This window comes from Eretmochelys imbricata, chromosome 19, assembly GCF_965152235.1.
Source record: "Eretmochelys imbricata isolate rEreImb1 chromosome 19, rEreImb1.hap1, whole genome shotgun sequence".
Taxonomy (NCBI): domain Eukaryota; kingdom Metazoa; phylum Chordata; order Testudines; family Cheloniidae; genus Eretmochelys; species Eretmochelys imbricata.
The window spans coordinates 13,310,205-13,335,936 of NC_135590.1; the positions used below are offsets into that span (position 1 = coordinate 13,310,205).

Here is a 25,732-nt window from a genome sequence, read left to right on the forward strand (position 1 = left end):
AGGTCGTGACAGTTGTGCATGGCCGAGCTGTGCAATGGGCTGGGGCAGGACTGGAACAGGAAGGCTCAGGGTGCTAGCAGGGCTGTCTTGGGAGAGCACATCTGGAATAAGGGGGTGAGCCAGGGCAGGACGGAGAAGAGCTGGCAAAGCTTTGCAGAGCGGCTGGCTGTGGAGCAGAATAACTGTGGCCAGTCAGGCCAGGATTAGGGGGCGGGGCAGCTTCCCTGTGGGGTAAAATCTATCAAATTCATTGGGGGGAAGAAGCCAAGCGAATGTGTTGGGCTGGTGGAGTGCAGCAGTTATCCCCGTGCTCGGGGCACTTTGTCTGTGGGGTGCGGTTTCCATTCATTCTGTGCCTTTGAGTCTAGCTCACAGGCTGGAGCTGCATGCAACACTGGCTCCTTTGGCCTTGATAGACCCTACTAGTATAGGTTTCAGAGTAGCAGCCGTGTTAGTCTGTATTCGCAAAAAGAAAAGGAGTACTTGTGGCACCTTAGAGACTAACAAATTTATTTGAGCATAAGCTTTCGTGAGCTACAGCTCACTTCATCAGATGCATTACTAGTATAGGACACGTTTGGTGGTGCTCAAAGGCTATGGACAAGTTGGGCCCCGTGGCACTAGGTGCTGTACGAACACTTATTGCTATTAATTAATACCTAACTCTTATATGGCCATTTTCCTGCCCCAGGGAGCTTACAGGGTAAGAAAATAGACAGATGTGGACACAATAAACACTCTAAGGTTAAGCGATTGGCTCTTAAAGAACAGAAGAAACGGAAAGGCTTGTTTCTGCCGGAGTCCTAGTGCTTTACTCCTCTGGCATGATCCCATGGCCAGGTCCCTACCCCAACAGCCAGGGTACGTTCCACTAGCGTGACCACCTTTTCAAAATGCAAAACTGGGACACATGCAGGAGCCCTGCCTCCTCCGTGGCCCTGGCCCTGCTCCTCCTCTTCTCCCAAGTCCCTGGACAGCCCAGAAGTCGGAGCCAGGCCATGGTAAGAGCCGCTTAGGGAGCCTGGGGCACTATAGGGAACCCTGCACCTTCCACCTGCCCTGGATGGTGGGCTGGGGTGCCCAAAAGCAGCCCCTGGTCTGTGTCCCTGCCCCCCGGGGGTGCACTGCCCAGGGCAGATGGAGGGTCCAGGACTCCGGGGTTCCCCTCAGCGGCCCAGACTCCCTGCATGGTTCATACTACTGCCTGACTCTGGCTTTTGGCCTGGCCAGGGGCGGGGTCTCGGGCCAGAGGAGGAGCAGGAGGTGGGGCCTCGTGGCAAGGTGGGGCTAAGGCCCACAACAGCCCCCACCACCAGGAAGAGGCGGGCGCCATCCCTGAGCCTTGGGCCGACATGGAGCAGCACCACAGGGAATCTGTGACAAATGGTGACCCAGAGTCATTCTGCCAGAGGCCACGCTCTGCAAAGCTCAGGGGAGAGATTTGTGTTTCCCAGTCTAGGGCTGCAATGGAATTCCCATCGTCCCCAGGGGCCAGTATTCCCCTAGCAGTGAAGCATTGCAAGGCCATGTCCCAACGCAGTGCAGTCCCTTATAAACGCAACGTCTTCCCCGCATTCCTCTCTCCATTGCAAACCCCCAAAGGAACGCAGGAGGGGTGCTTTTCTGTGCTGCAGGCTCACAAGGAAAATGGGCTGGACCTGTGGATTTTGTGACATCCAGGCCAATTCTTTCGTGGATAGAAATTCGGACAGGAGGCTGAGTTTTGAGCTAACCCCAGGACGTACTGGTTTATACCAACCCACCAGCCCCCTCCCAAAGAACCTCCTTGCTCTGTCTGCTGCCCCACTTTGGGGATAGGGGAGGGTATGTCAGGGGGAGACCTGCCCCAGTGCTTATCACCTTGCTGTGATTTAGCGGGGGGTGATGCGGGGTGCACCCCAGGGTGGGGGACAAAAAGTGTATCAAAACCCAGCCAAAGCTGTATCACCGCATTGAGGCTGCTCTGAAATACCTTCCCCTGGTTATTTTTATTGCTTCTAAATATATCTGGCTCCTCTCTCTGCTGTGCAAATTGCTGCTGGTCGTTCACATGGCTGCAGAGTGGGAGCAAATTGTGTCAAGTGTGTCACAGAGGCCAACCACAGGCGCCTCTGCTCTGCGGGAGGGGGAGAGAAGGACTCTCAACTCCTCCCTGCTTACACACCCTCTTTCTGCCCCTGGCAGCCGGTGAGTTTGCCCACCCCTTTCTAATTCAGGGGTAGGCAAACTACAGCCCGGGGGCCACATTCGGCCCTTCAGTTGTTTTAATCGGCCCTTGAGCTCCTGCTGGGGAGTGGGGTCAGGGGCTTCCCTGTTCCGCATGTGCCATGGCTCCCGGAGGCAGCGGCATGTCTATGCTCCGGCTCCTACGCGTAGGGGCAGCCAGGGGGCTCTGCACGCTGCTCCCACCCCAAGCATCACCCCGGCAGCTCCCATTAGCCAGGAACCGCAGCCAATGGGAGCTGCAAAGGTGGCACCTGCGGACAGGGCAGCCCGCACAGCCACCCGGCCACGCCTGGGCATCGATGGAGGCAGGATTGGAATAGCAGGGGGCTACGGGTCAGGAGTGAGGGATACCGATGGGGGGAGGATTGGAATAGCAGGGAGCTATTGGTCAGGTGTGAGGCATTGATGGGGGCAGGGAAGGGGACAGAACTGGAATAGCAGGGGGGCTATGGGTCCAGAGCAAGGGACATCGGTGGGGCTTGGGGTGGAGGAGAGGCAGGACTGGAGTAGCAGGGGGCTGCGGATCAGGAGTGAGCGACATCAGCAGATCTTTGATAAGAAGCTGCGTTCCCCCAAGGGGAGTGCTCAGAAGGGCACAGAGAGCTGGGCTGGAGCCGTGCAGGGACCACGGGCCGTTGTCTCCATGCCTGCCGCCCCCTTTCTGCACTGTCACAGCCTCTTTGTCTGACTTGCTCTCCAGATGACCGACATCGAGTCAAGCTGCACCCACTGCTCGGGGACCCCAATTCGGATTACATCAACGCTAACTACATCGACGTGAGTACTCAGGGGGCTCAGGGCCCGACCTCGGCGTCCCCGCAGTGCGCTTGCGGGGGGATAGGAGGGGCAGCGTGTGGACCTCGCAGCATCTGTGTGTGGCCATGCATGTTCTGCAAGGGATGGTTCTGCAAATCCGAGCAGCGCGTGGAGGGAGGAGGGATCCCCCGGGAGGAATGTCCGGAGGTTTGACTAACTAACCCACCGCACCCTGCATGACAGGGCCCAGCACAACTCTGCTCCCACAGCCTGCCCGATGTATGTTCTTTGGTTCTTGCTATTCCTCCCCGCAGTGCCCCAGTATCCCATCTCCCCCTTCTGCTCCTCTCTCTCTCTCATTCCCTCTTTCCTCTGTGGTCTTTTCCTCCCCACCCCATGGACCAAGCTCTATACCTGTGTGTGGAGGGCACCAGAAATGGAATATCAGGGGAAACGCCAGGTCAGGCGGAGGGGCACAGGCAGGGCTGGGTGGGGAGCCCATGGAGTGATGGGGTATCCAGTGGATCAGGCTGAGGGCACAGGCAGGGCTGGGTGGGGAGCCCAGGGCTGGGGTGATGGGGTATCCAGTGGGTCAGCCTGAGGGCACAGGCAGGACTGGGTGGGGAGCCCATGGAGTGATGGGGTATCCAGTGGGTCAGCCTGAGGGCACAGGCAGGACTGGGTTGCGAGCCCATGAACTGATGGAGTATCCAGTGGGTCGAGCTGAGGACACAGGCAGGGCTGGGTGGGAAGCCTAGGGCTGGGGTGATGGGGTGTCATAGAATCATAGAATATCAGGGTTGGAAGGGACTTCAGGAGGTCATCTAGTCCAACTCCCTGCTCAAAGCAGGACCGATCCCCAATTAAATCATCCCAGCCAGGGCTTTGTCAAGCCTGACCTTAAAAGCTTCTAAGGAAGGAGATTCCACCACCTCCCTAGGTAACGCATTCCAGTGTTTCACCACCCTCCTAGTGAAAAAGTTTTCCTAATATCCAACCTAAACTTCCCCCACTGCAACTTGAGACCATTACTCCTTGTTCTGTCATCAGCTACCACTGAGAACAGTCTAGATCCATCTACTTTGGAACCCCTTTCAGGTAGTTGAAAGCAGCTATCAAATCCCACCTCATTCTTCTCTTCTGCAGACTAAACATCCCCAGTTCCCTCAGCCTCTCCTCATAAGTCATGTGTTCCAGTCCCCTAATCATTTTTATTGCCCTCCGCTGAACTCTTTCCAATTTTTCCACATCCTTCTTGTAGTGTGGGGCCCAAAACTGGACACAGTACTCCAGATGAGGAGTATCCAGTGGATCAGGCTGAGGGCACAGGCAGGGCTGGGTGGGGAGCCCAGGGCTGGGGTGATGGGGTATCCAGTGGGTCAGGCTGAGGGCAGAGGCAGGGCTGGCTAGGGAACCCAGGGCTGGGGTGATGGGGTATCCAGTGGGTCATGCTGAGGGCAGAGGCAGGGCTGGGTGGGGAGCCCAGGGCTGGGGTGATGGGTATCCAGTGGGTCAGGCTGAGGGCACAGGCAGGGCTGGGTGGGGAGCCCACGGCTGGGATGATGGGGTATCTAGTGGGTCAGGCTGAGGGCAGAGAAAGGGCTGGGTGGGGAGCCCAGGGCTGGGGTGATGGGTATCCAGTGGGTCAGGCTGAGGGCAGAGGCAGGGCTGGGTGGGGAGCCCAGGGCTGGGGTGATGGGTATCCACTGGATCAGGCTGAGGGCACAGGCAGGGCTGGGTGGGGAGCCCAGGGCTGGGGTGATGGGGTATCCAGTGGGTCAGGCTGAGGGCACAGGCAGGGCTGGGTGGGGAGCCCAGGGCTGGGGTGATGGGGTATCCAGTGGGTCAGGCTGAGGGCATAGGCAGGGCTGGGTGGGAAGCCCAGGGCTGGGGTGATGGGGTATCCAGTGGGTCAGGCTGAGGGCAGAGGCAGGGCTGGGGTGATGGGGTATCCAGTGGGTCAGGCTGAGGGCACAGGCAGGGCTGGGTGGGGAGCCCAGGGCTGGGGTGATGGGGTATCCAGTGGATCAGGCTGAGGGCACAGGCCGGGCTGGGTGGGGAGCCCAGGGCTGAGGTGATGGGGTATCCAGTGGGTCAGGCTGAGGGCACAGGCAGGGCTGGGTGGGGAGCCCAGGGCTGGGGTGATGGGTATCCAGTGGGTCAGGCTGAGGGCACAGGCAGGGCTGGGTGGGGAGCCCAGGGCTGGGGTGATGGGTATCCACTGGATCAGGCTGAGGGCACAGGTAGGGCTGGGTGGGGAGCCCAGGGCTGGGGTGATGGGGTATCCAGTGGGTCAGGCTGAGGGCACAGGCCGGGCTGGGTGGGGAGCCCAGGGCTGGGGTGATGGGGTATCCAGTGGGTCAGGCTGAGGGCAGAGGCAGGGCTGGGGTGATGGGGTATCCAGTGGGTCAGGCTGAGGGCACAGGCAGGGCTGGGTGGGGAGCCCAGGGCTGGGGTGATGGGGTATCCAGTGGATCAGGCTGAGGGCACAGGCCGGGCTGGGTGGGGAGCCCAGGGCTGAGGTGATGGGGTATCCAGTGGGTCAGGCTGAGGGCAGAGGCAGGGCTGGGATGATGGGGTATCCAGTGGGTCAGGCTGAGGGCACAGGCCGGGCTGGGTGGGGAGCCCAGGGCTGAGGTGATGGGGTATCCAGTGGGTCAGGCTGAGGGCAGAGGCAGGGCTGGGATGATGGGGTATCCAGTGGGTCAGGCTGAGGGCACAGGCCGGGCTGGGTGGGGAGCCCAGGGCTGAGGTGATGGGGTATCCAGTGGGTCAGGCTGAGGGCAGAGGCAGGGCTGGGATGATGGGGTATCCAGTGGGTCAGGCTGAGGGCACAGGCAGGCATGGGTGGGGAGCCCAGGGCTGAGGTGATGGGGTATCCAGTGGGTCAGGCTGAGGGCAGAGGCAGGGCTGGGTGGGGAGCCCAGGGCTGGGGTGATGGGGTATCCAGTGGATCAGGCTGAGGGCACAGGCAGGGCTGGGTGGGGAGCCCAGGGCTGGGGTGATGGGGTATCCAGTGGGTCAGGCTGAGGGCACAGGCAGGGCTGGGTGGGGAGCCCAGGGCTGGGGTGATGGGGTATCCAGTGGGTCAGGCTGAGGGCACAGGCAGGGCTGGGTGGGGAGCCCAGGGCTGGGGTGATGGGGTATCCAGTGGGTCAGGCTGAGGGCACAGGCCGGGCTGGGTGGGGAGCCCAGGGCTGGGGTGATGGGGTATCCAGTGGGTCAGGCTGAGGGCACAGGCCGGGCTGGGTGGGGAGCCCAGGGCTGAGGTGGTGGGGTATCCAGTGGATCAGGCTGAGGGCACAGGCAGGGCTGGGTGGGGAGCCCAGGGCTGGGGTGATGGGGTATCCAGTGGGTCAGGCTGAGGGCACAGGCCGGGCTGGGTGGGGAGCCCAGGGCTGAGGTGATGGGGTATCCAGTGGGTCAGGCTGAGGGCAGAGGCAGGGCTGGGTGGGGAGCCCAGGGCTGGGGTGATGGGGTATCCAGTGGGTCAGGCTGAGGGCACAGGCCGGGCTGGGTGGGGAGCCCAGGGCTGAGGTGATGGGGTATCCAGTGGGTCAGGCTGAGGGCAGAGGCAGGGCTGGGTGGGGAGCCCAGGGCTGGGGTGATGGGGTATCCAGTGGGTCAGGCTGAGGGCACAGGCAGGGCTGGGTGGGGAGCCCAGGGCTGGGGTGATGGGGTAACCAGTGGGTCAGGCTGAGGGCAGAGGCAGGGCTGGGTGGGGAGCCCAGGGCTGAGGTGATGGGGTATCCAGTGGGCAGTGGCGTAGCTTGGGGGGGGGGGGAGCGGGGCAGCGGCCGCTCCCCCACTGAGCACAAGTGGCGCCTTGTGAATGTCTTGGCCCCTTTTCAATTTTCCCCTGTTGAGGGAACAGGGGGCGCGATCCCCAAAAAAGGCGCCACCCGCTGCGGCACTTCTAGTCCCCCGGCGGCGGGACCTTCAGTGCGGCTGCAGACACCCGGCGCGAGTGAGGCCGGCCGCCAGCCCGCCGCCGGGGGAGTAAAAGTGCCGCAGCGGGTGCACCTCTTCTTTGGATCGCTCCCCCTGTGCCCTCCACCTGGCTACGCAGCTGCCAGTGGGTCAGGCCGAGGGACACAGGCAGGGCTGGGTCGGGAGCCGAGGGCTGGGGTGATGGGGTATCCAGTGGGTCAGGCTGAGGGCAGAGGCAGGGCTGGGGTGATGGGGTATCCAGTGGGTCAGGCCGAGGGACACAGGCAGGGCTGGGTCGGGAGCCGAGGGCTGGAGTAATCTGGGAAGGGTGCATGGGCAGGGTGATGGGGGAATCTATCCTGGATCATGCCAGATGTATCTATCCCTCGAGTCGTTTGCATGGGAATTAGTCCAACCTCAGTCTATAGTTATTATATGAAGCGCCGCAGTGGTTCTCCTGGGCTTGCCAGCACCGCTCAGTTTGCAGCGAGAGCCTGGCAAACCTGGGGGCTCACACAGAACTTCTTTGGCAAGTTCTTTCCTGAACCGGAGCCAAGGCCCCTCGTTCCCCCCCCCGCCCCATCGCAGCTGGGTCTCCCCCCAGCTGAGCAATGCCCCCATAGGGTCTAGGGGGATGGGCTGTCCCAGTTAGTTCATTCTGCCTGGCTGATCCAATGGGATAGCAGGAGCAATGCTGAGTCCCCCATGGGCCGTTGCTGCTGCTTCTTTTCTCTGCTGTCTGTCATCTGTGACCCGCTCCCATGGCTGCCGTGTTCTGATCCATCTCTTGGACTGTACCTTACTAATCTTCCTGTCTCTGGTCTCTTTTTCTTTTCAACTTGTGTCCGATTGGGATCATTAAGATTCGGATAAACCGAGAAGTAAGTAGCCTATATCCCTCTCCTCACTTTTTCCCCCACTTTCCTTTACTCCTCCCAAGACACCAACCTGGGGACTTCCTTCCAGCATGTGCTCTGGCCCTGATGCAAGTGGGGTAGATGTGTACAGGTGCCTGTTAGATGGTACTCAACTGCCCCTCAGGAGGCTGCGGTTCAAGTCCTGCCTCTTACAGAGACTGCTTGTGTGACCTGGGAATCAGGCCCAGCAATAGCACATGGGTACAGCAGAGCGGTGGCCATAGGTGCAGGCAGAGAAGACTGGATTGTCATCGGCACTGAGGCCTTGGTTACGTGAGAAAGGTTTTTTGGTGTGACTTCAAACCGGTGCAGTGCTACAGGTCTGTCTCTCCAGCAGACACGCAAGGGCTGCTTTTGGTTTAGCTTACGGAGCTTGGAAAGAAGGTTAAACTAAACAAATGATCCAAAAGAAGCTGCTTGTTTTTTAAATCGAGCTGGGATGTTTTTCTAAAGCTCTGCACAAGGGAGTGTCTTGGGGCAGGTCTCTGGCTTGTGTTCCACAGGGGGTCAGGTTAGGTGATCCCAATGGTGTCTTCTAGCCTTGGAACCTATGAGTCAGTACTGGAATAAGCATGTCCACACAGGACTAGCAGGGACCTCTTGGATCCTGGAGTCCAGCCCCCTCCTATCACAGGCACCCCATCATATCTGCCTGGATAACTCCACCTGTATCACACTGTCCCATGCAGACAAGGCTCTTCACAGCCCTGGAGCAGCTAGAGAGGCCTGTGCACCAGTGAGAATCAGGCTGGCTCAGTGTCTCCCCTTCTGCAGCCTGACGGAGCCGGGGGGTTTTATTTGTATGTCTGCCCATCAGTCTGGCTGTCGGAAGGTTTTGTGTTTTTATTTCCTTATCGATCTCCAGCAATTGCATCATTAAAGCATGGTCAAGGCAGCTTCCCCCATACCAGCAAACTGACCCCTGGAAACAAACCCTGCTGAAATTGCACATGATGGGTCTGCAGCTGTAGCCCTCCTGGTTCTGTTATTGGCCTTGTTAAGATTTGCTCTGCTGTTTGGGCTGACACTTCCCTACTCAGAATTAGTAATGTTTGCAGTAACTGGCTCAGATGAATGAGGAGTGTGGGCCATTACCCGGGTCCACATGCCTGCTTCGGACTGGGATATTATTAATAGGGCTCTCACGGTGACATTACCCACAGCCTTCAAATGTTTGTCGGCGCCGGTTGTGTAAGCAGGAAGCCTCTGACCAAGGCACCTGGCCTCTGAATGTCAGGCCAGGGCTTTGATTGTCTCTCTGGCTTCTGTGCTGTGGACACAGCCCGGCTGTAAGTAGAAGGGGCCAGGTGAGTGGCTTCCGACAGCAAATTGGAGTAGAGAACGGGGCAGAGGGGGGTCACAGAGTCTGCTCCAGCATGTTGGTGGGGTGATCTTGGGGGATTCTACAGTGAAATCTCTCTGTCCTCCACCTCCCTCTTTTGAGGTCTTGTTTCCCCCCTTGCACTCCTCTTCCCCACTTGACCCATTTTCAAATTCCTTTCCCCCACCCCTCGGATTGCTCGTCTCTCCTCTTTTCCGAGTCCTCTTTACTCCCTTCCCCGTTCACCCCCTGTCCATTCCTCCTCATTCTTTATAGTTCCCAGCCCTCTCCCTTCTCTCCCCATCCCTGCGGAAAGGGGGCTGCTCTCGCACTACTGCCTACCCCGTAGCTACTGAGAGAGGAACTCCCCCAGGGTCATGCCCATGTGCCAAACACCTCTCAGGGGTGGTGTAGGAAGACTTAAGGGGATGGTCTAGATGGTCTCTTGAGGTCCTGTCCAGCCCTACATTTCTATGGCTACGTCCCCACTTGGTGCTCCGGGTGTGATCCCCAGCTCACACGTACTTGTGTGAACTCTCACCTAGATAGTGTGCTAGAAATAGTCGTGTAGCCGTGGTTGCACAGGCAGCAGTGACAGGGGCTAGCCGCCCCAAGGATATATCCGTGGGGTCTGGGCGGGTTTGTACTCGGCCAGCCAGTTCCTCCGCTGACATGGCTGTCAACGCAAGCTGGGCATCACGCCGTGAGCTCCTGATGTAGACAGAACCTAGGGGATGATGTCAGAAAGCCCCCGCCCCCCTCGAGGGTGTCTCTGGAGTTTGCCTAACATCCTTATTGGCATGAACTGGGGGGTGCTTGTTGATCCTGGCTGGGAACCTGTGTTTAAGGAAGGTTGTGTCTGGGGGCTTTCAGCTGAGAGTGGCCTGTAGAGAACGCAACAAGCTCCAGGTCTGGCCAGCTGGAAACTCTTAGCTTATCTGGGGCATGGAGCATCAGGGAGTCTCGGATCGAAGCCAGGCGTCCTACTGACTAGTCTCCTCCTGGCCTCAGAGTGCAGTCAGTCTCTCTCAGCCTGGCATTGTCTGGGACCCAGGAGAGTTCTGAGCAAGAGGCTTTATGCCCAGTACAAATACCCGTGTTCAGAGGATGGTGTTTGTTCGGAGATCACTGCAGGGGAAATCTCACTGGCCTGAGCCTTCCCCCTGCCCGGGAAAATGCATAGGGATGCCAGGTAGTCACTCTGTGCCATGGGCTTTACCCTCTCCCCATGGTCCAGTTCTCTGGTGAGCTGGCCATCAACTTGGTCAATAGGAACAGGGTCTCATGGCAACCCCCACTGAGAGTGGCTCATCAGCTGTGTCTCAACCAGATTTCCTTCCCTAGAGGTTTAACAGAATCTTGTTCCATTACAGGGTTACCACAGATCCAACCACTTCATAGCCACTCAAGGTAAAGTGCCTTCGAGCTCCTGGCTTTGTCTTTCATTCTCTGCCTCTCCCAGGGCCATTGGGCAGACGGTGCTCGGGGGTCCAGTGACCTGCAGCTTTCCCCCCAGGGGATGTGGTTTGTAATGTGGAGATTAAATCCGTGGTTCAGTGCAGGGTGGGCTGGAGACTGGGCTTTCTGATCCCAACACATTAGCACCAAACCAAATGCCGGCTGGAAATTCCCTACTGAATAACAATCACTTGCAATCCTCGCGCACAGCCCTATTCTCCCTGCAGGATGCCCGGGACCTTTGCAGGCCAAATGGGGCACAGAAACACTACAGAGTTATTTAGGCCTGATCCGAAGCATGTTGAAGTTAATGGAAAGACTCCAGTTGACTTCAGTAGCCTTTGGCTCAATCCTAAAGTGGAAACAACTACCAGGTCTGATTGAAATGGCGACCAATGAACTGGATTCTCTGTGAAGAGACATTCCATTCTCATTGGCTAGGGGCTATGTCAGGGGACAAGAGGTGGGCTTCCTTAATCCTTTCATCCCAACACAACACATCAGTGGCTCACCAGGACTGTGCTCAGATCCAAGGGTTCCAGCTATCACAACCAGCCCTGCAATTATAAATGAGTTTACACAGGTCAGTGCTCAGGAGCAACCCTACCATAACAAGAGAAGCAAAGCTAGCGCCCATGGGCAGCCTTGTCAGCAACCCTACCATAACAAACTGGTGTGCACAGCCCGCCTCTCATGTGCAGCTCTACAATGGCAAGGCAGTGCACGCAATTCCAAAACCCACATGCAGCCTTGCAAGAAAAAAAAATTGCTGCCTGCAGCCCCACTGCGGGCAGGCAACCCTACAATAACAAACCTGTGTGCACACCTCAGTGCCCACAAGTGGCACTGTAATAACAAGCCAGTGTGAGCAGCCCACCACTCACATGCAACCCTACAATAACAAACCGGTCTGCACACCTCAGTGCCCACAAGTGGCACTGTAATAACAAGCCAGTGTGAGCAGCCCACCACTCACATGCAACCCTACAATAACAAGAGAAAATTATGTCAGCCGGGGAAGATACCATTTCAGTGAGGAGAGACATTTTAGCTTCAGACTCCCAAGGGGTTTTATTTACCAAAAAAAGTGAACAGGGGGAAAGGGAAGTAGCATGATATTGAGACTGGAAGCTCGTCAGAGCCAGGTCTGTTTGTTGGTATGTGTCTACACAGATCCTAACCCACTGGGGCCCTGATCTCGGGGAGGCATAGTGGGATCTGAGGATAGTGGTTTCCTCTATGGGGTCTCAGTTCTTTTCCTCTTTGTCCCCCAGGACCCAAGCAGGAAATGGTGTACGATTTCTGGCGCATGGTGTGGCAGGAGCACTGTTCCAGCATCGTGATGGTCACCAAGCTGGTGGAGGTGGGAAGGGTAAGGGACCAGTCCCATTCCTGTCCCTGACAGCTTTGGCTCTGCTAGGGCCCGTCCTCCCACGGTGCTACAGCGTGGTCTGTTTGCTTGTGGCAGGTGAAGTGTTCCAAGTACTGGCCGGACGACTCTGAGATGTACGGAGACATCAAAATCACCCTGGTCAAATCGGAGATGCTGGCGGAATATGCCGTCCGGACATTCGCCCTGGAGAGGGTAAGTGCCTGCGTTGTGCTGGCTCATCCCTCATCCCTGTGGATGCAGGAGGCCTGTTCTATCCCAGGTTAGGTTGCTCCCTGGCTTGTATCAGATAATCCCCTGTGCTTCCCAGGGAAGGGGATGCTGCCAGCAAGCAAAGTCTGCAAGCACTTTGCAGATGCCGGGGGCCAGGCTAATCCAGGGACTGACAGGCAGAGAGCTGCCACCATGCATGTGCATCTAGAGCCCCGCAAACAAACCATGCTCTCATAAACAGCAGTGTAAACCTGGAGTAACTGCATTGACTTCACTGGAGTCATTCTGGATTACACTGGGATATATGAGAGCAGAATTTGGCCCAGGATGCTGGGGTTGGTCTTGATATGCTGAAGTGGGTTAGTTGTTCACCAAGGGCCTGAACCAAAGCCTAATTCAGTCAGTGGACAGACTCCCATTGACTTCAATGGGCTTGGGGTCAGCTCTGGTTGGAGTACCCGATACAAGACCGAAGGACCTCCACTCCCTCTCTGGCCAGGGCAGCATCGCTCCTTACAGTACATTCTGTAGAAAAATTGGAAAGAGTCCAGCAGAGAGCAAAAAAATGATTAGGGGACTTGAATACATGACTTATGAGGAGAGGCTGTGGGAACTGGAATTATTTAGTCTGCAGAAAAGAAGAATGAGGGGGGATTTGATAACTGCTTTCAACTACCTGAAAGGGGGTTCCAAAGAGGATGGATCTAGACTGTTCTCAGTGATGGCAGGTGACAGAACAAGGAGTAATCATCTCAAGTTGCAGTGGGGGAGATTTAGGTTGGATATTAGGAAAAACTATTTCACTAGGAGGGTGGTGAAACACTGGAATGCGTTACCTAGGGAGGTGGTGGAATCTCCTTCCTTAGAGGTTTTTAAGGTCAGGCTTAAAGCCCTGGCTGGGATGATTTAGATGGGGATTAGGTTCTGCTTTGAGCTAGATGGGCTAGATGACCTCCTGAGGTCCCTTCCAACCCTGATGGTCAATGATTCTATGATTGTCCTGGGCTGTGTCCTGGCCCATTTAAATGCCCCAAACAGTGGGGCTTCCCCCTCTTCTCCTAGGGAAGCCTATTTTTCCCCCTCTTCTCCTAGGGAGCCTATTTTTCTGTTGCTGTTTAGTGTGAGTTTCCCATGGCTCAGTTGCACCCCAAAACTCGTAGTGAGACTCTCTGTACCCCACTCCAAGCCATGCGCTGTGTCACTGGTGCTCATGGCCATCAGGCAGTAGGAGCCGTGCTCCGGGCAGGCTGGGTAGAACTGCTCGTTATTTACATGGTCACTGTTGATCATCTAATTTTAGGGTAAGCACCATGTAATTGCAGAGGGAGTGAACTATTGTTTCTATCCTCTAGTGTGGAGTGCAGGTTGCATGGCAATTACTGTACAGTACGGTACCTTGGGATATAATAAGTGTAATGTACCCCCTAATCTGCAGGAACACAAAATTACTGTCTTATTACGAGCTAGGTACCAAACAGCTTCCTGGAAACGAGTGTATTCATTACCAGGCCATTCCTTGGTGCCCCGGAGGCCTGTGCAGAAGGGCTACTTATCACGGGTTGTCTGTTTTTAACCCCATTGTCGCTGACAGAAAAAGAGCTGAGACTATGTGGCTGTAGGGTACCAGGAACATCTGTCCATGGCACTGCCAGCTCGCAAGACTTAGCAATTGCTACTTAGTTCATCCCTGCGGGGGTTAATCCACAGGGCCCACATAGAACTGTGAACACTGTATCTTGTTAGGGGGCGCTAGAGGTATGGGGCAAGGTTCTTCCCTCTGGGCACAGTGTGTGTAAATTATCACCCTAGACCCCTAAGCCAACCCTAACCCCCTAAGCTAACTCTAAACCGCTAACCCTAACCTAGCCCTGACTGGTGTAAATGACTGCCCAAGGTGTAGGGTCATGGAGAATCACACCCACCCCGTCTGTTCATGAGTGACCGCACACGCGGCAGCACCTGGGCACGCTCACCCCAGGGAATGCGATGACATGGCCAGTGGGGAACAGAGGCGCAGGGCCAGGGAGGAGCCTGCTCGGAGGGGCAACCTGTCAGGTGCTCCAGATCACTAGCATGTGCGCCAGCAAAGCCACCCCCAGCGATCTTGGTCTGGTGGTGCATAACCGACAGTGATCCATCTGCTGCTGCCTGGAATCCAGAGACAGCTGTAGTGAGTCTGGGTCTCCATTCCCCTTTGTTCTCCAGGTCCTTGGCTCCTGCCTCCGGGATTCCTCTGTCCTCACCCTGCCTTGTGCTTCCTTTACAGAGGGGCTACTCAGCGAGGCATGAGGTAAAGCAGTTCCACTTCACGTCGTGGCCCGAACACGGGGTGCCTTACCACGCCACCGGGCTCTTGGCCTTCATCCGAAGAGTGAAGGTTTCCACGCCCCCCGACGCAGGGCCTATAGTCATCCACTGCAGGTAAGAACCAGCTGCAGCTGCTTGGAGAACCCCAGAGATTTCACTGCCGGGCAGTGGAAGGGGACACAGCACTCATAGGCGTCATGTGACTCCTGCATTTGGAGAGGCTGGGTGTGAACACCGGAAGCTCCCTAGAAGTGGGAGGGCTTGAGCAAGGGGATGGGGCCTGCCCCATAGAATCATGTCCCAGGGCGCTTTGGCTTGGAGTGTAGGACACTTGGTTCGATAGTAAAATATTTAACAGGGAGCTATGAAATGTGTGACTTGGCTGCGGCAGGTAAGGAGCCTCTGGTTTATGGCTCGGGGTTGGATGTCTCTGCATGAATGTACTGAGCTGTAAAATGTTCTTACCCAGGCTGATGGGTAGCAGGTGCCTCTGAAATAGGAGGCATCTAGGGGAGGGTGTGTATTTCAAGCACTTGCGATTTGGAGCGCTGCACAGGGGCCTGCGTGTTCTCCTGACGTGAATTTACAGCCTGGTGAAATGAATCCAGGTTGACCCAGAGCCTGAAAGCATCTGTTCAGTCTCAGTACAAACATCTCCCATGCTGTCCCCTCAAGCCAGCATCTAACCCTGCTTCGGAGCGTCCACTGTCACTTGAGTGTGTGTTGTTCAGTCCCCCTGGCCAGTTAGACTCAGGACCGCTCCACTGAGATTCATGGATTCGAAAGCCAGAAGGGACCATTGTGACCATCTAGTCTGTCCCTGTCCATAGCACAGGCCAGAGAACTCCCACCAAATAATTCCTAGAGCAAGCTTTGCTATGGAGGCCAGTGAGTCCCATCTGTGATGGGTTTTTCATGGGAATGTGGACAGCTGGCCACCTGTAAATACTCAATTTAAGACCACAAACTCCTCTTTTAGGGGTTCCCCCCACAGCCACCAGCTGGTGATCTCTTCCAGGAATCCCCTGTCTTTCACAGAAATGCAGCCACTTCTAGGGTGGAGCAGGGCAGCTATTTAGCAGCACATGGCAACACAACTCAGCAGTTCAGGACAGGATGTGGAAGAGAATATTGAATCACTGTCACTGGGTGGTCCCCTGTGAGCTAGCACCAGCTAGTTCTGCCTACCTCTACCTTCCTTCAGGCTCTCAGCTCTCCCCCCAGTGCTTCCTTCCTCTCCATTTATATGCTCCCAGCTGCTGGGGTTGTTCACCTTCAAATAAACTCCTCAGTCTGTGCTCAGAACTGGCCTTCCCACTTGGTCTCAGTTAACCTATGTTGGTAGGGATTTGAGTTTGCTCGTGGCCCCGTTACATCATTTCTTGGAGATCTTACATGCAAGGACTGGTCAGGCTCAAGGAGAAGATTAGGGCCAGGAATGAGTGGCCAGGCCTCTGGTTTGAACCTGAAACAGAACAGAAAGTGCCTGTCCTGTCTGACCATCAATCAGAGCGTCCCAGACTTCCTTTGCGACGGTGTTCACGGCTCTTCCTCTGCTGGGCAAACAAGGAGGAGCTGATGAATGAGAGGGATTTTTTATTTGATTTCTCCTTGTCAATTGCCTCATCAGTATTCATTCACTGGAGACAAGGAGTGTGATTAGTCCCCGTAGTCTGTAATCACTGATAATCATGGGGAGTGATTCATCAGCCCCAGAAATTAGTATTTCACTATAAAAGCCTCTGGGAAAAGAGGGCGGGGGGAGTAAATCCATTCCTGGCGTGCTGGGGGTTGGTATGGCTCAGACAAGTGGATTGTCTGATGGGGTGAGTGTGATGGGCAGTGCTGGGATGTTTCTAAGGGTATGTCTACACTGCAGACCCGGGGTACAGCTCAGGTGGCCAGACTTAAACTAGTCTTAATCCAGGTGGCTCAGGTACCCTAGTAGTGAAGCTGTGGCAGCACGGGCTTCAGCGCAGGCTGCACAAACCCACCTAGGGCCCCGGGTGATTACTCAGGCGGCTAGTCCAGGCTGAAACATGCACTGCTGCAGCTGGGCTGGTCCAGATTAAAGGTCGTTTGGGTCGGCACCCTGTGATTGCAGTGTAGGGATAACTTAAGCTTCTTCCACCTGGTCTGTCTGTAGGAGGGACAGACTCACTGGCGAGGGTTTGAGCTGGTGCCTGTGTGTGTTTCTGTGTCATGTGTCATGCCGTGTGAGGGTGTGTTGTGTCTGTGTGTCGTGCTGTCATTTGACGTCACCGACAGGTTTTGCAGGCTTTACTCCCATGTAATTACTGATCCTGTATTTGTTTGTTCCCCTCCCACTCCCCATTGCCCCAGTGCTGGCACCGGGAGGACAGGCTGTTACATCGTCCTGGATGTGATGCTGGACATGGCCGAGTGCGAGGGCGTTGTGGACATTTACAACTGCGTGAAAACGCTGTGTTCACGGAGAATCAACATGATCCAGACCGAGGTGTGTAGGGAGGGTAAAGGGGGGAAGACACCCCCCCACTTCTGCCTTTTAACAACAGGCTTCCCAGATCTGGTATCAGGTGCAGAGTCTGTTCCCCTCCCTTCTCTGTATCCACCATAGTCTGGTGCCAGGAGGAGAGACAGGACTGGGCTGGGATGCATCTAAAGGAGACTTGTTACTGAGGCTGCTGGACACAGGCAGATCCTGTGGTTCTCTCTGACTCCCTAGCTACCAGCCTGTGTTCCCTATACAGGGATTCCCTAAGTCCTGGCCCTGCGTGAGCAGTCAATTAAAATAGTTAGTGATGCTTAATCTTAATTAATTAGCCCTTCCTGCATCAGGTGTTGCTGCTCTGTCTCCATAACATCCTCTGATGTTCCCATGGAAAGCAAAAAACCCGCCCCTGCCACCATGTCTGGCAATGTCCTTCCAGGAATGGCCTCAGCAAACATGGCAAGGTCTGCGGGGTCTGGAGAGCCATGGGCATTTGGCTTAATCCTTCCCAGAGGGCTCCCCAGGTGGGCAATGCTGGGCCACTTCACCTAGGTATAGTGGCAGCTCAGGGCAGCAGAGTCAGCGTTTGTACTGTATATGTGCCCCTGACGGAGTAGCGAGTCCTGCTGTGTCCGGGGCCTCTTCAAAGGGCCCCCTTCTCTGCTCCCCTCCTGGAGCCCATTGCTAATGCTGGTGTCTTCCCTCCCCCTGAAGGAGCAGTACGTCTTCATCCACGACGCCATCCTGGAAGCCTGCCTGTGTGGGGAAACTGCCATCCCGGTCAGCGAATTCAAGCCAACGTACAAGGAGATGGTCAGGATAGAACCGCAGAGCAACTCCTCGCAGCTGCGGGAGGAATTCCAGGTGAGCACCCGGGAGACTTCCCTGGGCCGGGGGCTCCATTCACCCTTGGGAGGCTACAGAGATGCTGCCAGTCCTTCCTGGGGACAAGACGTTCCTAGGAACTACATTCAAAGCCAACAAGTGTCCTGTTGCCCTGTGCCCTGCCCCCATCCCGCTCCCCAGCTCAGACTCAGCCAGTTACTACCGACAGCATCTGCCTGTGGGAGGCCAGAAGCCCCCGTCCAGGTGGGGTGTCACCAGGCAACCAGAGAGCCGCCTTCCCTCACTTCTCCCTTGAGGCTGCAGTCAATGCTGGCCTTGCACGTGGAAGGGAGCTCTGCTGAGGGCCCACGCCCCAGGGAGCTCTGCTGCTGAGCAGAGCAGCCCTGTTAGTGCAAGTCGCAGGCTGGGTCTAGTTCAGATGGAAAGGGGAGCCTGCGGGGGGAGGGATGGGTTTAGTAACCCCGGCGCTGTGTGCCTCGCAGACCCTGAACTCGGTCACACCCCACCTGGACGTGGAGGAGTGCAGCATCGCCCTCTTGCCGCGGAACCGGGAGAAGAACCGAAGCATGGACGTCCTGCCTCCAGACCGATGCCTTCCCTTCCTCATCTCCATGGATGGCGACAGTAACAACTACATCAATGCGGCCTTAACCGACGTGAGTGCACCCCCAGGGAGCTGGCGCCTGCTCATCCCGGGGTGGTGGGAAGGCCAGAGAAATAGCCCGATCTTAGTTCTCACTTTCTCTGCTACTGGACCCTTGGGGTTCTGATTCCTCACGGCCACGCACCCGGCGCCCACACTGACAGGGTTGCGAAATGGGCAAGTAGGCCCAGATCCTCAAAGGTATGCAGGTACCAGACTCCCTTAGAAATCAATGGGAATTAGGCACCTACACACTTTTGAGGAGCTGGCCGCAGCATCACCAGATCAGAATAGTAACATTTCAAGCTCCCCCTGCAATGGCTCCCTGGGCTATAGGTCCATGAAGACTCAGCCCCCTTGGTTCTGAGCCCCTGCATATGGTGATAACATTATCTAGTGGAACCAAGAGCCTGGCTTGCTGTGTGCCTTCTGGGTGTGATGCAGGGAGTGGGGTGGGAGGAGCCTGTGTGTCGTTAGGAGCACATCGGAGAAGTGACTTGGGCTTGCTCGTCAGTTTTGCTCTGAACCGGGCACAGTCAGGGCTGCCGGCCTTTGCACTGTGAAATCCCACCACGGTGCATGTGTTTCCTTTTCCACACAAAATCTGGGGTTGGTTAAAATTCTGGCCCCATTTCGTACAGCCCCCCAAAGTCTAAGATGTAGGTGCATGTTGGATGTGTGTATTTAGCTATAAGGAGGAGACCTTATAGGTCAGTGCTGAGGCTCTGCAGCGGGGGATGTCCTGTAAACAGCAGAGAAAGAGATGGGGAAGGAAGGAAAGAATAGACAACAGGCAGGCTGGGTTGTTTCTTTGTATAATGGCACCTAACTCTGATATAGCACTTTTCCTCTGTAGCTCTCAAAAGCTCTTTACAAAGAAAGGTCATGATCATTACCATCATTTAATGGGTGGAAACACTGAGGCATGTAGGTGTGACATGATTCACAGCAGGTGGATGTCAGAGCCAGATCCTCCCAACTCCTTGGCTAGACCCCTGCCCCCTGGGCCATGCTGTCTCCCATGTATAAGCTTAACTCCCAAATCTCGGCAATGGTTACAGATGCTGCAGTTGCTCCTTGGTCCCCCCACTCCCCTGAGGCAGGATGATGTTGAGAGGAATGCTGTTGCAAATGAAGCAGAAAGGACGCAGAAGCCTGGAAGCTCTGAGCACGCTGCCTACAGCGTGAAGGGATGGGTCGTTTATCACTGAAACCGCTTTTCTTTCTTCAGACCAAGCAGGGCACTTTCACGTCCGTGCAGCAATGAATCAACTCCCATCGCATGGTGCATTCCCTAAGACCAGCATCCCCTCCCTCCCTGCCCCTGGATTCCTGTAGCACTCCTGATTACATCGGGGGCCCAGCGCATTCCAGCTGAGCTCTGCGATTTTCATCCCGTGGGCAGTTTATCACGTTATGTCTTCATACAGATCTTGTCTCCCTGTTATCTGCTTTCACTTACAGCAGAATCACTTAATAAACCAGAGGCAGTCGCTATGAATGGCTCTGTAGCAACAGCCATCTGTTCTGGGGAAGCTTCACCTTTGGCTAACACACACAGCGAGCTTTGTTTTATGTTGTTTTGGTTTTCTTGTATCACCAGGCCTCTCTCACTGGATCTCTGCTTCAGGAACAGCCTGGGTCAGAGAACAGAATTTCGTTTACACTTTGCTGAGTGCAAAGCTCTTTGGACCGATTTGGAGGATAGGTCCATCAATTGCTATTAGCCTGGATGGGCAGGGATGGTGTCCCTTGCCTCTGTTTGCCAGAAACTGGGAATGGGCAATGGGATGAATCACTTGATTACCTATTCTGTTCATTCTCTCTGGGGCACCTGGCATTGGCCGCTGTCGGAAGACAGGATACTGGGTTAGATGGACCTTTGGTCTGACCCAGTATGGCCGTTCTTATGTTCTTATTCGCGGTGAAGGATTAAACCCCTTGTCATCATCTATTTTTGTTGTTAAGAAATGTCATGTTCTTTAAGGGCTGGTGAAGGTCGGTCAGCCCAGTCTGTCCTAGTAAGTTTGGACATAACACTGATCCCTGTGACACTTTAAGCGCTGAGCGCTGTGGCATTTCCGGTGTTGAAATGAGTCTGGCAGACTTGGGGCTCAATTCAACATTTGCTGTCTCTGGTTCTTATATGGCCTCCCTTGCTGTAGTACCTGAACAGTTCACCCCTGGGAGGCAGGGCAGTGCTATCATCCCCGTGAGACAGATGGGAAACTGAGGCACAGAGCTCTTTAGTGATTTGCCCAAGATCATGCAGGAAGTCTGTGGCAGAGCAAGAACTTGAACCCAAGTCTCCAGCTAGTACCCTAACCTCTGGGCCAGCCTTCCTCCTTAGCCTTGCTGCTGAGGGGGGCAGGTAATATGGAATGGGATGCTGGAATTTGTGAGCCTGATATCTGTACATTGGGATGTGGATTAAGATCAATTCATTTCACGGAGATAAAGGAACAACCTGGCACTGCACCACAAGGAGCTATGCAAGAGAGAGATGACTAGATAAAAGGGAGCATTTGTTAAGTGGAGGCATTATCATACAGCTGCTAGAGGACTCACTGGACCCAGCAGGCTGGGCTCCAGGGGAATAACATTTTCTCTTTTAAGAGCAACAAGGAGTCCAGTGGCACCTTAAAGACTAACAGATTTATTTGGGCATAAGCTTTCGTGGGTAAAAAACCCAGTTCTTCAGGTGCATGGAGTGAAAATTACAGATGCAGGCATAAATATACTGACACATGAAGAGAAGTGAGTTACCTCACAAGTGGAGAACCAGTGTTGACAGGGCCAATTTGAGGTCAAAACCTCTTGTTTAAGAGGTTTCTGTTTGATTTATACTTATGAGAAGGCTTGAGCAGTCTGAGTGGGTTCAATGAGAACTAGGAATTTAGATTCTGTTTAACAGATTATTTTATTTACCGTATTTAGTGGGATTCCAATAACACCAAAAGACCCCAAACTAGATCAAGGCCCCATTGCAGCAGGCTCTGGACAGACACACGTGAGGCCTACAAAGAGCATTACAAGTTAAACAGACAAGACAGACAGAGGCTGGGTGAAAGCAAGTATCATTATCCCCATGTGACAGATGAGTTTTGCTGCGCTGAGACATTCAGTGACTTCCTGAGGTCTTGTATGGAGTTTGTGGCAGAACTGGGAGTTGAATCCAGATCTCCTGAGCCTCAGTCCAATGTCATAACCAGTCTCATTCATTCTATGGGGATGAAACGGCTGCTGCCTCTCACCGACAGATTTCACAAGTGGCCCAAACTATTCTATGAATTCCTACAAGTAGCGATCCAGCTCCATGAGCAACTGGAACAAAAGGGGAAAGCCGACACATTTGCAACAAGTGCTGCCCACTTTGGTTTGCACCCATAGCATGGAAGAGTGTCACTCTGTTAGCACACAAGATGAGTAGGTGACATACGTGCGAGAAAAGAAACTTGGAAGGGTTTTTTCCTCCCTTTTCTCAGGCGGGGAAAGGAAATCCATTATGCACAGAAGTTACTTGCCACGGCACAAGCTGAAGTGTTGCAAATGTGTCTAACAAAAGAGCAGCCAAAGGAAGGAGCAGGCAATATTGAAAGTGAACGCTGCCGAGGTGTTCCTTCCCGGGGGTGCGGCGAGTCCCCGGGAGGTGGTAATGAAGTGGGAAAGTGGATGATGAACAGCCGCCATCTCACAAGGTACTTGGCGTCTGGCATGTCGCTTGGCAAGTTAAGGCTCCTTCAAGGAGGCAGAAAGAGGAGCTTGTGTCTTGAGAGAGACACATTCGGGGCATGTTGCTGTTATTTAGATCACGACGCCGACAAGAAATGAGAAAGCTGTTGGCAGTTGTGGGAGAGGAGAGCCGTGATTGCACGTGTTCTGACCCTCAGGCAGAGATTCATGGATTCCAAGGCCAGAAGGGACTGTTGTGATCATCCAGGCCAAAGAACTTCCCCCCCAAAGTCCCCAGAGCAGAGATTTTACAACAGTGGTCCTCAAACTGCGGGGCGCACCCCCCTGGGAGGGCATGGAGGAACGTTCAGGGGGGGCGCGGTCAGGGGGCATGGTGGGGACTGGGCCAGCCCCCACGGGGAGTGGGGAGGGAGCGCCACTCAGCCCCCTCTGCCCCTAGCTCCACTCTGGCCCCAGCCTGGGTCCCTGGCTCCCAGCCCTGACCACAGCTCCACTCCCAGCCCCTGGTCCCGGCATGGCTCAGCCTCCAGCTGCAGCCCTGGGCATGGCTTGGCTCCTGGCCCCAGGTCCCTGGCTCCCAGCGGTGGCTCCTGGGGGGCACAGATAGATTCCATTACTGGTAAAGGGGGGGGGGGACAAATAAAAAGTTTGGGGGCCACTGTTTTAGAAAAACATCCAACCTTGATTTAAAAATTGTCAAGAATCCATCACAACCCTTGGTGAATTGTTGCAATGGTTAATTACCCTCACTGTTAAAAACGTATGCCTTATTTCCAGGCTGAATTTGTCTTGCTTCAACTTCCAGCTGTTGGATCGTGTTAGACCTTTCTCTGCTAGGTTGAAGAACCCATTATTAAATATTTCTTCTCCATGTAGGTACATAAAGACTATAATCAAGTCATCCCTTAGCCTTCTCTTTGTTACGCTAAATAGATTGAGTTTCTTGAGTCTATCACTATAAGGCAGGTTTTCCAACCCTTTAATCATTCTCATGGCTCTTCTCTAAATGTTCTCCAATTTATCAACGTCCTTCTTGAATTGTGGGCAACAGAACCAGACACAGGATTCTTGCAATGGTCGCACCAGTGCCAAACACAGAGACAAAATAAGCTCTATGCTCTTATTCGAGATTTCACTGTTTATCCATCTCAGGATTTCCCTAGCTCTTTTGGCCACAGCGTCACCCTGGGAACTCATGTTCAGCTGATTGTCCACCATGACCCCCAAATCTATTGTCTTCCATGGAGCTGTGGTGATTTTTATCCCAGCTGAGGATCTGGGGCTATATTAGCATTTAACAAGATTCCTTAAATATTAGAGGTGGCCAGAAAAATCCCAGTGGGACACATTTTTCATCAGAATTTCATGATTAATTGAACTTGACACATTTCAATTTCAACTGAGTTCCCATGGCAACCAGCCCAAGAAACCTTCCAGGGTCTGCAGCTCTGGGGCAGCCAGCCAGGCGGACTGTCCTGACATCAGGAACCCCAGGGCTCCCAAGATCCACAGCTTCATTCCCCTTCATGGAGAATTTAAAAATGTTTGATTTTCACTCTGTATCACAATGGTAACCAGCTCTCGAAATATCAAAATCCTCCTCAAAACAGAATGACTTTCTCCACGCAGCTCTACCAGATGCCCGGTAACTACTGTCATGAGGTTTATCCTGTCTCAGCCCCGTAACAGCTAATCTCATATTTACACTCATTATTAGTGGTGAAATTCAGCATTAACCACAAGGCACTCCTGAGTTTTCATTCATTTGGATACTATTTCCTCCACTCTGCTGAGCCACAGTCTTCAAACAGTCCCAGCTCTCAGCCGCTACCAGCCTAGGTTGGATTTAGACTGGTGTGAACTAGAATGAAAAAGCTCCATATTGCATCATCCTTGAAGCTAAGCAGTACCCTAGATGGAGCTAGATAGCCCTGATCCAACAAGGTGCTTAAGCATGTACTTAACTTTAAGCATGAGTCATCCCATTGACTTTAGTGGAATTAGCCACACACTTGGGTAGGCACAGAAAAGGCCTAGAAGCAGAAAGTCTCGTTTTTAGTGTTTCTGTGCCCAGTTAAATGGCTCCATGCCAGCAGCAGGTGAAAGACTCCGACTTGTTTACGCAGTATGGAATCCTTGGGCACTGTGGAAATGTACGACACGGTCATTAGCTGAAACTCTTCCCTTCCGCCCTACACAGCTCCTGGTTTCTGGGATCCCCCAGCTTTTGCTATAGGTGTAATCAGGCTAGTGACTTGCAGTCAGAGGACAGTAGGCGGGAATTTGCACAATGATTTCCTTTCCCTACAGGCTCCATGCTCTCTTTCTCTCTGTGTCTGGTTGTGGGCATTTGGTTTGTTTTTCTATTTTTTAGAGCAGGGCTTCTCAAACTTTTTTTGCTGGAACTCCCTTTGAAAATATTTCAGGCTGTAACAACCCCCCAAAAAGTGACAACCCTCCCCCCATACCATGCCACCGTTATTTCTATGCTGCTGCTGGCAGCAGGGCTGCCTGCGGAGTTGGACATCTGGCCAGCAGCCACCGCCACTCCCAACACCCGCCAACAAGAGTCTCGCAACCCCCTTTTGGGTCGGGTTTGAGAAACAGTGGTTTAAAAGGACTCATTTTAAGAATGCTGTTTCAGACCAAAGGTCCATTTCTGAAATTATTATCTCCTCCCTCCGTTTTTGAAAACTCATCCAGGGCTTAAGGCAGCTGACATTAATCAAGCCCAAATCTCCGGGGGGGGGGCGGGGGGGGGCAGGGAGATTGCCTGGAAAAACAAGGCTCAAGGAGAAATCTGAAGGCACGAAGATGTTCTTTGAGCTCAGAGAATTTGTCACTTGTGCGCCGAGTGTTGTTTCAAGAGTCCTTTAGTGGGGGTGGAGAACCAGCAAACACTCCACTGTCTGTCCTCTCTCTCTTCAAGTGCCCCTAAAAGCACTTGCTGCTTTTAAAGTGTTAACAAGCAGCGCAGTTTCCTTTGGAGAGGGGTCTTTCATGCCGTCTTTTTTTCACCCTAAGAAAACGTTTGCAAGTAGCAAAGCCACAGAGGTGTCTTGCCTCTAAGCTTCCCTCCACCCCCAGAGAGATTACCGCCTGGGGAGAGCAAAACTGAGAGGCACTTTTGTTCTGCACCCCTCTTACGTGGAGCATGTAACTTTCTGGGGAAAAAAAATCCACCGAGCTGACATTTCTTGGTCTTGTGCTTGGATTAGAGGTGATCTCCACCCCACTGCAGCAAGGTGGATAAAGCTCTATGTTTGACAGGTCTGAGAGTGAAAAGTGTGTCGTCTTCCCCCAAGGGATGTCAAAGTGCTGAGATAATGTAAAGACACATTTTTAAACCATTCGGCTTTCCGGGGCCGAACCCGAAATAGGACAAGAGCTATGGGTATCTTGGGCCTCCTCCTCATGTCACTTGCACTTGTGTCCCACTGTTAACGTAATGGGTGTTATTCCTGATTTACACCAGCATGAAGGAGATCTGAATCAAGCTCCTCACTCCTGGTTCTTCAGTGCGTTCATGCCCCTGTGTTGCCCCCTGAGTGGTGTGAAG

The 25,732-nt window shown here is 54.3% G+C and overlaps 1 protein-coding gene across 1 annotated transcript in view; it reads left to right on the plus strand.

The window, feature by feature from the left end:
* The window catches only part of PTPRU (protein tyrosine phosphatase receptor type U), a 299,318-nt gene that overhangs the window by 244,720 nt on the left and 28,866 nt on the right, over positions 1–25,732 (plus strand). The window contains 9 exon segments of the mRNA XM_077837733.1: positions 2,927–3,003; positions 7,776–7,793; positions 10,524–10,560; positions 11,883–11,980; positions 12,077–12,193; positions 14,478–14,632; positions 16,862–16,997; positions 17,706–17,855; positions 18,320–18,493. Of these exon segments, the coding sequence (XP_077693859.1) occupies positions 2,927–3,003; positions 7,776–7,793; positions 10,524–10,560; positions 11,883–11,980; positions 12,077–12,193; positions 14,478–14,632; positions 16,862–16,997; positions 17,706–17,855; positions 18,320–18,493 (962 nt within the window).